Raw genomic sequence first — 12,438 nt, 5'->3', positions numbered from 1 at the left:
ATTTGATTCCTTTGGTTATAGAGAGCGTGTCTACAAGCATATTGTCATAAGTGGATTTAAATAAGATTAGAATTCTCCTTTAGACTGATGTTTTCAACATTCAGCCATTCATTTAGACCTTACTCATAGATTTCTCTTTGATTCTCTCACTATTTAGTAAATATGCTTAAATATTTCTTCTGAAAATTTGATTTCATGAACACGTGGAAAGAAAATTATACAATTCATTTTTAAATCTTAGAGGACCTGCATGTGAGAAAATCCAGACTTTTTTCTAGTGAAGCAAAGAAATTATTCTAGAATTTACTTTTCTCCTTTACTTTTCTATACAAACTTTGCTTAAAATTGAATTCTACTGGATTTACATGATTGTGATGTTATAAAAGACACTGCAAAATGAATTCACAAGTGCTGTTGCTAGTAGTCAGTCCAGTTTATCCTCCCCTCATACCTCCTCCCATCTGTCTCCCACCATGTGGCTGGGCACTCCCATCAGCAATGACACATACTGGAGCTCTGTATAAGCCAATTCAGTTCCCTAACCTGGCTGAAAACTAACATAACCAGGAGAAGAAAAAAAAAGCAATTATTTTGAGGTTAGTGAGCTGGATCAAGGAAGGTCTATTAAATGCCAAATCTGGCGCAAATAAGTAGTATCAGTCCCTTTGGCTGCTAGAAGGGACATGAAAAAGAGGAAAAGGAAGGACATGACCATGATTTCTTCCCTCTTTCATGAAACTTCCCCATAAATGTAAACATAAACTCCTGCTTTTCCATCACGGCTTTCTAAACACTCATCTTAGTTTTATCTGTGGATGTGAGGCATACCATGTCGTCAGGCACCCTCAGCAGCACCAGGACTGCAAGGTTTGTGTCACATCATCAGAATTCTCTTTCTTTTGAAGTACTTGTAAAACTAAAAAAAAAAAAATTAAAATCATTCAAAAGTCTTCACTTCCCCAAGTAACGATTTTACCCACCTCAAACCTGACTTTAATTTTTTTTAAGATATTCCTGTGTTTTCCATCTTATTTTCAATGATTTCAGCTTCTTTTTCCTTCTGTATCCATGTAGTAGAGTGCACAATAGACCTGCCTCTACATATTGCTGTGCTTATGCCTCTGCTAAGACGAGGAAGATTTCTTTCTGTTTGATTTGGGACCTATTCTGAATTAGTTAGTTGCTCAGGCCTTGGAGACAAGTATGTGGAGCAGCCAGCTAATGCAAAGACCCACCAAGGATGGATTGGAATTCTCAAAGATGACACGCCCATGTAAACCACAGTCTCTTTCCTGATAATTTTGATGTTGGCAACACAATGCTTGTTGTTCAAAGCAAACCTCTCTTCTTTGGTTACTTGTTCAGCATTTATTCCCTGAAACTTGTTTATATCAGACAAGCGTTGGTCTGTAATCATTAGGTTTAAGAAAATGTCACCACACAGTTAATTAAGTAGATGCAGTTTCTGCTCTCTTGAAAGACCACAGTTTTCCTTTCCTTTGCATCAGATGGTAATTGGAAAGCTAGAATATGCCTCTCTTTAAAAAAAAAACAATAATAAAAAGTCTGTCAGTTTATGAGCCTTCAGGCCTCATGGAGATCATCATGGAAATTAATAGAAAATGTTAAAGCAAAGGAAATTAGGGCAGCTGCAAAAGAAACCCCAGAAGCAAAAGGAGATTAAAGTAGAGCAACAAGCAAACTCATACAATATCTTAAATTTGCTTCAGATATTTCTTCCCTAGTGTAATTTGTTCCCGAAACCAAGCAACAAGTATAATGCACTAGTTTATTCTGTAGATGTATATTCATTCTGCCACAATTCTCTTTTAGCTGCTGAGAAAAGGAACAGTAATGCTTGAAGGGAGTGATCCTCCCTGTGAACAGTGACACTACAGTTAGCAAGTTGCTCTGCACCATTTTCTGCTGCATAATGTCACAGCTTGAAGCTCTCCATCCAAGCTTCAGCACCAGCTTAAACTTCAACAAGAGCAAGGTTGTTTTTTTTCCACTCTAGATCAGATGACAATTACCTTTGTCATACAGCTCTTGAATGAGAAAGTTCTTGAACTTTCTAAGACAAAGAGACTCTTCTGCTTGCATTTAATTGATAAGAGGGTTATATGATCCACCTTCACTCATGTGAGAAGTTTGTGGAATTCCAGAAGTTGACACAAGATAGTCTCACATGTGAGTAAAACTTGGGGCATTGTGAATTAGAGTATTCCAAATAAGTTATTCTGTTAATGTCAAATGACCTTAACTCATCCAAACCCGACCAGAAGCCTAACAGGTATGGCATTCATGTCTTAAAAGATAGCCTCTGCTCCACTGTAGTAGACAAGATAAGTTACTAGAAGCAACCAAAGAAACAAGCCTTGTCACATGATACATTTTCCCCCTTCTTAGAGCACCGTTTTCTTCCTATTCTACATCATTTCCAACCACAGTCAATTTTTTTAAATTATTTTAAACTTGGTATTTCTCAACAGTACATGGCTTCAGTTGTACTATTGAGTTTATTTGGGGAATATGGAGTATTATTTCCCAATTCAGTATATTCAATAATATCAGTGTTATCTACTATGGAATCCTTATTGTAAATATATTACTTTTACTGAGAAATCAGTTTACTGAGCAGTTTCTGCAGCAGAGTTGGGCAGGACAACAGCTAATTCTACTTGTTATTATTATAGTTCTGGTTTTTTTATTACAGAACAATATCTTAGATAACTTCTGCACCCATTAGTTTTTCTTTCTTTTGTTTTGTTTTTTCTTTCTGATTTCACACTTTTCATTGTCTCAGGAGACAGAGGGATAGGCCAAGCTTGGTGGTAGCCTCCAGTGAGCTGGAGGTTAAACAATCCCTGCATAAATGAGCACAGAGAAAGGAAATAAGTAAATGTGTACTGATAGCATTGCATCGATATCTTGCAATTTAGTGAATAAATGCCTGTTCACAGTGCCCTGATGGTAAAATCTGGCAAGAGTGCTGTTATGGGGCTGAACATCCCCCTGGCTGAGTTTACAAAAAGAATTAAACAGAAGATCCACTACCAGCAGCATTCCTACTTTTATCAAACTTTCAAGGAACTGACTCATTGCTAAGGAGTAGGAAAAGACAGAATGGAAAATCCCTACCAATTCCTCCTGACAGGATGCATTTATGGCAGCTTTCTCTCAGGTGATGATTTCCTGGTGATCAGTCATTTGTTGCACATTGAACAGGGCTCCCAGATGAACTGAAGTGAGTTAGGTGGAAATAATGTGGAGCCAAGCAGAGACATATATTTGACAGCATTTCTTCCACATTATTTAGCACAGTACTCTTTCACAGTGGTTTTGTCTTCAGTGTATTGCACTCACAGTTTCCTATCATGCTGTACCTTTAAAAGGATGCACATGCAGAGACTCACTCCAGTACGCACAGTTTTCAAGGACGCTCTCCCTCCCCCTCTTCTGACAGTCTGGCTAAATACACAGAAGACGAGGACAATGAATAGTTATCGCCTTTTTTTCTCCTCAAAAGGCGACGTCCTGTCACTTGAATTTTAAGATACTTCTGTAGAGTCATTGTTGTATTTTGCTGTGTTGGGTGTTGTTTGCTGAGTGTGGGAGCTACCAATTTATCTGAGCGCAGAACCATGCTGTAGGATTGTAAAACAGAGATTGTTTAACTACGGAAACTCCAGAAGCAGACAAATCTCACATTAACCTTTATTTTCCTGTTCATAGAAGGCTTGCTCACAGCCGGCCAGCACATAAGTCAGCACAGCAACAAGGAAGGCATGCTCCCTGGCTGGTCATGGAGATGGCTATTTCTTGTCTTGGTCTTCTGATTTCAAGAGCCACAGGTGTCTGGACAATCCGTATAGCTCATTAGCTCAAACTAAATGGGGTCTACCTCTTCTTTCATTCTCAGGATGACAACAGACAAAGAGAACAGAGAGAGAGCAGAGATGCACCTTTCTGTGCTTGTAGAAAAAGCATTTAGGATGCCCTTACAGCCATAGGCAGTATAAAGGTCGGCCATAAGCACTTCTATCAAACAACCCACACATGCAGCCCGTGTTCTCATAATGTATCTTAAAATATACTGGCAAATCCCCTCAAGAATGAGTAAGCTGTTTGTCTCGTTTCCCATCAGTTCATTTCTCAGAAAATTACCATGGATGAAATGAAGCAATTTATGGACATACGCGCCTGAAGTGAATTCTTCCTTATGCACATCATCATCTTGGATCACAGCTTTCACTTTAAACTTGTGCTCATGTTATACTCATTTTGGTTTTGTTTGTTGTCCTGATGTTGTTCCAAGCCTAAATCTTAGTGAGTCTGACATGATGCAGGTTAGGACAAGTGGCCAAAATCACTTAAATAAGATTTGGAGGAGGAGTTAGTTATTTTTCATGACTACAAATAGGAAGTAAATATTAAAATATGACATACTAAAATCTGAACAATTCAATTCAGTTGTGTAACTAAGTTTTATTTTCAGATAAGTTCTACAATGTCATAAACATATGTCATTGCCAATAACCTCTTACAATAGAGACATCAAAGAATATTTAATTACAGTTTTAGTTCTCTTAGATGCTTATTCCTGGTTTACTTGGTTAAAATATGACCTACTAAGGCTGCTCCAAAAGTAATACCTCTTATTTTAGTATGTTGGATCACGAGGTCAGAAGTGAATGTTGGTGATCTGGCAGTAAAAGTTGAACCTTCCCACCAACATCCCATGACATTTTGTTGCTGTGTGACAGCATAGCAGCAGAGGGAGAGTCAGACAAAATGGTGTGTGACATGGAAGTGTGTACGAAGCAAAGGGGTGGCACTGAATTTCTCCATGCAGAAAAAATGGTGCCCACTGACATTTATTGATACTTGATGAAGGTTTATGGATACCAAAAGTGGATGTGAGCACAGAGAGGCAGTGGCTGCTGCATTTCAGCAGTGGCATCAGTGACAGTGGGTCATCCGTGCTGGTGCAGATTGTTATGAGCGTGGCATGCAGACTCTTGTTCATTACAAGTGAAAATGCACAGCTGATGGTGGTGACTGTGTTGAAAAAAAAAAAAGTTTTGTAGCTGAGAATTTGCTCTATGAAATAGTGCTATTGTTCTCTTTGTATCAGTTGTAGTTTCCACGGAAATAATTAGGAGGCATTACTTTTGGAGTGACCTACATACTGTTGTGCTCCATGTTTGGTTTTTGATTCAGCTTGGAATAGCACTGGGAGTAGTGATGTGCCTCTGAGATTGTCTGCATGCTGTTTTATCTAGTAAATAAGCAAGGCAGTGGTTTAACTCCCACCTTAATATTGCTGGTTAAAGAAAAGTGGACCTTCATCTTTACACCTCTGTTTCTGTGCCTGTGAAAATATATCTACAGACCATATGTTTTCCAAAGGGAGTTTTATGATAAACCTTTGCTCCCTATTTTGTAAGTCTATTCAAATTAAGAATTTGAGAAATTTAGCTTACACTATATGCAAATCCTTGTAAGTAATACACACATTCCCTTTTATGTGAACAGTACTTTGTTAATGTCTCAAGAATTAAGGGAGTTTACATTTTAAACACTTTAGTTTTTAATTGGCTGAATATTAATCACAGATCACTTTCAGTTCTGTTGTGATATGCAAATTATTGATGTCTCAGATGTATTTGTTTTCAGGTATCAGTCTATCCGCATCATGCAAAGTAACATTCTGCAATTATTTCAATTAGATGCAGCCAGCTTTCAGAGCAAGCTATGTATTTCATTTCTGCCAAAGAAGAGAGCAGTTGCTATTTTCCACCCTTCATGTTTACTGCCCAGAACTACCGCTCACAAGCAGTACGAGGGCAATACATAAGCAGTTCTCTACCTGAATTACGTTCGCATTCACAGTAAAGGACAAACAGTTGAACTCCTCTTGCGAGATGTCACTTGGTTAACTGGTCCTTCTGCCTGGGAAGGAGATGTCACCTTCTCTGGGGGTTTTAAAAAATCATATTAGAAAACGTAAATAGGAGTTGTTAATTAGCAGAATCTGCTTTGCACAAGTGCCATAGCTGTAGAGGATTTTTACATCAGACTGCAGCTGTTACCTAAGCAGAAGCGGAATTCCACCTAGCCACAAAGAACGAGGCACACGAATAGCTGCGTTGTCTCAAGACCGGATCGCTCGCGTCTCCTCACAGTGGTTTTGTTCCATAATTGCGATTCACATTAAATGCAGTAAATGTTACAATCCTGCCCACTCAGTTTCCACCTCTACTTTTGTTTCAAGGCGGGGGAGGGGGGCAGCCGCCTGAAAAGCCGGGGAGGGGCGGGGGGGTTCCTTTCCTTCCCTTCCCTTCCTTTTCCCAGCCGCGGCGCGCACCCCGGCGCTGTGCGGACGGGATGGCCCCGTCGCGGTTGTGCCCGGGACCACACTTGTAGCTGCGGCCGCCCCATGGCAGCCCCGCGGCGCCCGGCCCGGCAGCGGGGCCCCGCCGCTCTCACCGCCCCGGAGGGCGCCTCCCGCCGCGCCGCTGCCGCGTGAGCTCCGCGGGGTTCTCTCCGGGAAAGGTAACGGCGGCGGAGCTCCTCCCAGCGTGCGGGAGCGGCTGCGGGATCGCTTCCTCGGAGCGGAGTCTCCTTCCTCTCCGAGCAGCGCTCGGTGCGTGCGTGGCGAAGGGGAGGGGGCTCTCTCTGCGTGCAAGGGGTGGGCGAGAGCAGTGCGATGGGAGCGGGCGCCTGTGTGCAGAGGGATCCTTTCCCCGTGTGCGTGAGTGGGACCGCGGTGTCGGAGCAGGGTTCGGCGGGGCGATTGCTGCATGCGGCGGAGCCCGCCGAGGTACCGCAGCGCCGGGTTTCGCCTCGTTCCGCGCTTCGGCACCCGACGCGGCCAGGGGGCACACCCGGGCGGGCTCCCCGGCTGCCCCCGGCGCTCGGTGCGTGCGCGGAGCTGCCGGAGAGGAGAGACCTCGCGGGGAGAGCGGCGGAGCGGAGCGGGGCCGCGGGGAGCTCGGCCGCCGAGGTAGGGAAGGTGCCGAGCTCGCCGCGGAGCGCCGCCGGGAGCGTTGCCGGGGGCGGGCGGCAGCCCCGCTGGGCGTGAGTGCGGGCGGGGACGGGGCCGTGGAGGGGTTGTGTTTGTGTCGGCGTTCTAAATGGCTCTGAATTATTCCGAACGTCTTGTTATTACTACTGTTATTTCAAAGGGGGGGAGAAGGGGCAAAAGCCGAGGCGGCAGTGCTTCCTGCCGGACTCTGTCCGCTCGCCTCTTCTTGGAGCCCCGGGCCAGCGGCTCCGCGTAGCGCTGCCCGCTTCCCTTTCCTTCCGGCGGAGGGGCTGCGGCCGGGATAACCGCTTAACCGCTGGAGGTGGAGATGGACTGGGGGGACGGGATCTGTGCCGTGTGAATGCGCTGCGGGCTGGACTTTGCAAAGGTGCGGGGAGAGGGTGGGGGAAGCGCGGCTGTACCTTGTTGCGAAGGGTTGGAAGGGACGAGGGCTGCATCGCCGCGCTGTGCCCGTTCCAAGCCGGAGTGTGTGCGGTGCATGAGCGCCCGGGTCTCTCCTGCGTTCCCCCGCCGGGAGGCAGAGGGCGACGGGGCTCCCGCGATAGAGGGGAGCCGACAGTAGCCGAGCCGGCTCCGGCCATCGTGTTGCGGCAAAACATTGCGGTAGTGCCTGCACTCCTGGCCGGGCTCGCGACCCGTCGGCAGCGTCGCGCAGTGCCCCCGCTCGGCACCGGCCGGGCCCCAGGGCAGAGGAAGAGGAGGGGATCGGAGCGTGGACGAGGCAGGCATACGGAGGAGAGGATGGAGAGGAGGGGTGCGGACGTGGGGCTGCCCCCGGGCATGGAGCCGCCCCGGGGCCGGGAGCCTGTGGGAATTAACAGCAGCTGCTCCGCGCCCTCTGTTCCCTGTGGTTCCTCTCCGGGGCCTCCTTGACCCCTTCAGCCGTCTCTTTCTCTCTCCCTTCCTTGCTCCTTAGTTTTCCCCCTTCCTCTTGTCCTTTTTTTCTTCCCTTCCTTGCTCCCTTGTCCCTCCTCTGCCCTCCCCTCCAGGTTCCTCAGCGCATCCTCTCCTCCCTGTGGCTCCGATTTCCCTTCCTCCCGCTGACTCCTGCTTTCTCCACTTCCATCCTGGCTCCCTCCTTTCAACTCGGTAGCTTCCTACAACGGGAAGTGAGAGGGACAACAAGTTGGGCAGTGGGGAAGGTGGGGGGGGCAATGCATCGATTATTGACTGATTTGTTAAAGGGACTGGGGGGAACTAGCTTCTGAAATGCTCTGGCTCTAGTTCTGTGTGGAAAAATGGCAGCTCAGCTGGATGGGCTGTCTGTGAAGGCTTCTTGAAAGCCACCTCTGTATCAGTGCAGGATGAGAGCAAATTACATAACGTTTTGCACGAAAAAAAAAAAGAAAAAAGTTCTTCTCAGGTTTCAGTAGTGTCATACTGGTGAACTGCGACTTACACCCTCCGAATCGGGGTATTGTTATTTCGGGGGATGGGGCTGAACGCCTTTGCATGCTTCTTCCATATCTGTGTGCTTCCATTGGTCCCCCACGGCTGATCTTCTCATTTTCTGAATAGTTCATTGTATTTCTGTGATCAATTTCCTACTTATCTATTCAAACGAGGTATGCTGAGCAACAGAAGCACGATGTGTGCATGCCTATGTATCCCTTGCGTGAATTTCACTATTGTAGTGATGATAGTTTGTATGGGTCGATGCTATAGATACCTACACTAAGTACTGGCATTGCTTTCTGTGCCTGCATCTTCATCTTTTCTATATTATGCTTTCCCAACTCAGATACTTGGGTACGCGTAACGTCAGTGTTTGTGTTTAATATCCCTGAAATGCATGGCAATGTATGAGCAGTGCAGGATCGGCGAGAGTATATATGCATAAAATTGGAATCTCCTTTGGTTATTTCACTTTGTTAGTTATGCATGTTTGTCATGTAGGGCAGATAGGAATATTTGACAGACCTTACAGTTATTTGTGTTTATCTACAGCAATTTACATTCTGTATTTGAAATTCTAGCTCTCGTGTGTTTGATTGTTGAAATCTTTCATGTTGTTCTAAATTCAGTGCTTGTAGTTTATCTATAATCCTTGGCAGGTACAGTAGCTCGGTGGAATACCGATGACTTTTTGGAACAATGACAACTGAAAAACGTTTTCTCTTTTCTTTCCTTCTTTCTTCTTTAGATACTTTGTCTTTGTTCAGGAGCCTAAGGTTGCTTGCTGATCACAAGAAGATGTTTCTGTGGCTCTTTCTGGTTCTGTCATCTCCAGTTTCTTCTACAACTGCAGATGCTGATATATCTGTGGAAATTTGCAATGTTTGCTCCTGTGTGTCGGTTGAGAATGTACTCTATGTCAACTGTGAGAAGGTTGCAGTCTACAGACCAAATCAGCTTAAGCCACCATGGTCTAATTTTTACCACCTCAACTTTCAAAACAACTTGCTAATTATTCTATATCCAAATACCTTTCTTAACTTTACACACGCAGTATCCCTGCAGTTGGGTAATAATAAGCTGCAGAACATTGAGGGAGGGGCCTTTCTGGGTCTTAGTGCATTAAAACAGTTGCACTTGAACAATAATGAATTAAAGATTCTCCGAGCTGACACTTTCCTGGGCATAGAGAACTTGGAGTATCTCCAAGCTGACTACAATTTAATCAAGTTTATTGAACGGGGAGCCTTCAATAAGCTTCACAAGCTGAAAGTCCTGATCCTTAATGACAATCTGATTTCATTCCTTCCTGATAATATTTTTCGATTTGCTTCTCTCACCCATCTGGATATACGAGGGAATCGAATACAGAAGCTTCCATACATTGGAGTTCTGGAACACATTGGGCGAATTGTCGAATTGCAGCTGGAAGACAACCCCTGGAATTGTACTTGTGATTTGTTGCCTTTGAAAGCATGGCTGGAGAACATGCCCTATAATATCTATATTGGAGAAGCTATCTGTGAAACACCCAGTGACTTGTATGGAAGGCTGCTGAAAGAAACCAATAAGCAAGAGCTGTGCTCTATGGGGACAGGGAGTGATTTTGATGTACGCATTCTCCCTCCCTCTCAGCTGGAGCCTGGTTACAGCACTCCAAATGGTCACACCACTCAAACATCAGTGCACAGATTAGTCACAAAGCCACCGAAGACTACAAATCCTTCGAAGATCTCGGGGATAGTAGCAGGCAAAGCACTGTCTAATCGCAACCTCAGTCAAATTATATCCTATCAGACCAGGGTGCCTCCTTTAAGTCCTTGCCCGGTTCCCTGTGTTTGCAAAACACATCCTTCTGACTTGGGATTAAGTGTAAATTGTCAAGAAAGAAATATAGAGTCAATGGCTGAACTCCTACCAAAGCCATTGAATGCCAAGAAATTGCATGTAAATGGCAATTATATTAGGGATGTGGACACTATGGATTTCGTTGAATTTGAGGGGCTGGATTTACTCCATTTAGGCAGCAATCGGATTTCGGCGATCAGAGGAGAAGTTTTCCGCAACCTTACAAATTTACGGAGATTGTATCTCAATGGCAATCAGATAGAGCGCCTGAGCCCAGAAATGTTTGCTGGCCTCCACAACCTGCAATATCTATATTTGGAATACAATGTTATCAAAGAAATCTTAGCAGGCACCTTTGACTTGATGCCAAACTTGCAGTTGCTCTACCTGAACAACAACCTTCTGCGAAGCTTGCCAGCATACATTTTTGCCGGGGCACCACTTGCCAGGCTGAATCTGAGGAACAATCATTTCATGTATTTACCTGTAAGTGGCGTTCTTGATCAGCTGAAATCCCTTACGCAAATTGATTTGGAAGGTAATCCATGGGACTGCACTTGTGATTTAGTTGCTTTGAAACTGTGGCTTGAAAAATTAAACGAAGGTATTGTGGTGAAGGAATTAAAGTGTGAAACGCCTGTACAGTTTGCTAACATTGAACTTAAGTCCCTGAAAAATGAGATCCTCTGTCCTAAACTTTTAAACAAGCCATCTGCTCTGTTCACTAGTCCTGTGCCCGCTGTCTCTTTTACAACACCACTGGGACCGGTCAGGAGTCATCCTGGTGGCCCAGTTCCTTTGTCCATCCTAATCTTAAGCATATTAGTTGTGCTTATTTTAACAGTGTTTGTTGCTTTTTGTCTTCTTGTTTTTGTGCTTCGGCGCAACAAGAAACCAACTGTAAAGCATGAAGGGATTGGAAGTCAAGAATGCAGTACTATGCAACTGCAGCTAAGAAAGCACGATCACAAGTCAAACAAAAAGGATGGATTAGGCGCAGAGGCCTTCATTCCTCAAACCATTGAGCAGATGAGCAAAAGTCATACCTGTGGCTTAAAGGAGTCTGAAACGGGCTTCACGTTTGCTGATCCACCAGGGCAAAAAGTCATTCTGAGAAATATGAATGACAAGGAGAAGGATTTATTGCATGTGGATTCCAGAAAAAGACTTAGCACAATCGATGAACTGGATGAGTTATTCCCTGGGAGGGATTCCAATGTATTCATTCAAAATTTTCTCGAAAGTAAAAAAGAGTACAACAGCATAGGGGTGAGTGGCTTTGAAATACGTTACCCAGAGAAACAGCAAGACAAAAAAAACAAGAAATCTCTAATAGGTGGTAATCATAGTAAAATTGTAGTAGAACAAAGGAAAAGTGAATATTTTGAACTAAAAGCTAAACTTCAAGGTTCACCTGACTACCTACAAGTCCTTGAAGAACAAACAGCTTTGAATAAAATATAGGTCATGCAATCTAATTGCCTACAGAGGACATTTATTTAATGATGAAAGTGCCTTTTGTTGACTTCTAACTTCCAAATACTATATTATATTGGTAGGCATAGAGGCAGGTGTATCCGAGGGTGTCTGATTAACTGTAGCTGCATATGATTTGTCAATTAGAGGAGAATTTCCTTAGTAGATTTTACTACATAAAGCTCATGCCCTGTGGAATCCTGTAGGGATACTGCAAACTCTATTGCCAAAGGGATGCTTTATACACGTTACACTGAATTTAACCTCAAGAGGCATATATGTTTTGTACCTTAGATGCAAAACCATCGTCTCCTTGTGATTTGTTAGAGCAAACACAAGAAACTTGGTACTGGTGTTCATACCTCAGCTGGGTCCTTCATCCTGCACGTGGATTTAAGTTGGTGGAACTGGAGTAATCCTTTTGTGGTGTTGTAATGGCACTGTTTAAAGATTATCTGAAAAGTAACAAGCATGCAAAGAGAGAACATTCGATAGTATGTGTAAATTGGTTACATTTATGGCCTGCATCTTGAAACCACTGGAATTATAATGTTAAATTGTGCAAATATTTGTTTAAAATATACCATGAATTACATACCTGTGAAATAAATTTGACCACTTGAAGCATACATGTCTATACATAACATTAAAAAAAAAAAAAAAAAAGG

General features: G+C 43.9%; 1 protein-coding gene across 1 annotated transcript; it reads left to right on the top strand.

Moving 5' to 3' along the window:
* Positions 1 to 6,771: 6,771 nt before the first annotated feature.
* Positions 6,772 to 11,758, top strand: SLITRK4 (SLIT and NTRK like family member 4; the record flags this gene model as incomplete). Its single annotated transcript, XM_079541899.1, has 2 exons — positions 6,772 to 7,009; positions 9,195 to 11,758. Exon 2 carries the CDS (start codon positions 9,245 to 9,247, stop codon positions 11,756 to 11,758), a length of 2,514 nt encoding a protein of 837 aa, XP_079398025.1. The 5' UTR covers positions 6,772 to 7,009; positions 9,195 to 9,244.
* Between the last annotated feature and the right edge of the window lie 680 nt (positions 11,759 to 12,438).

This window comes from Tetrao urogallus, assembly GCF_951394365.1.
Source record: "Tetrao urogallus genome assembly, chromosome: 13".
Taxonomy (NCBI): domain Eukaryota; kingdom Metazoa; phylum Chordata; class Aves; order Galliformes; family Phasianidae; genus Tetrao; species Tetrao urogallus.
Note: the sequence above shows the minus strand (reverse complement) of the source record. Positions and strands in the feature narration are given on the sequence as shown.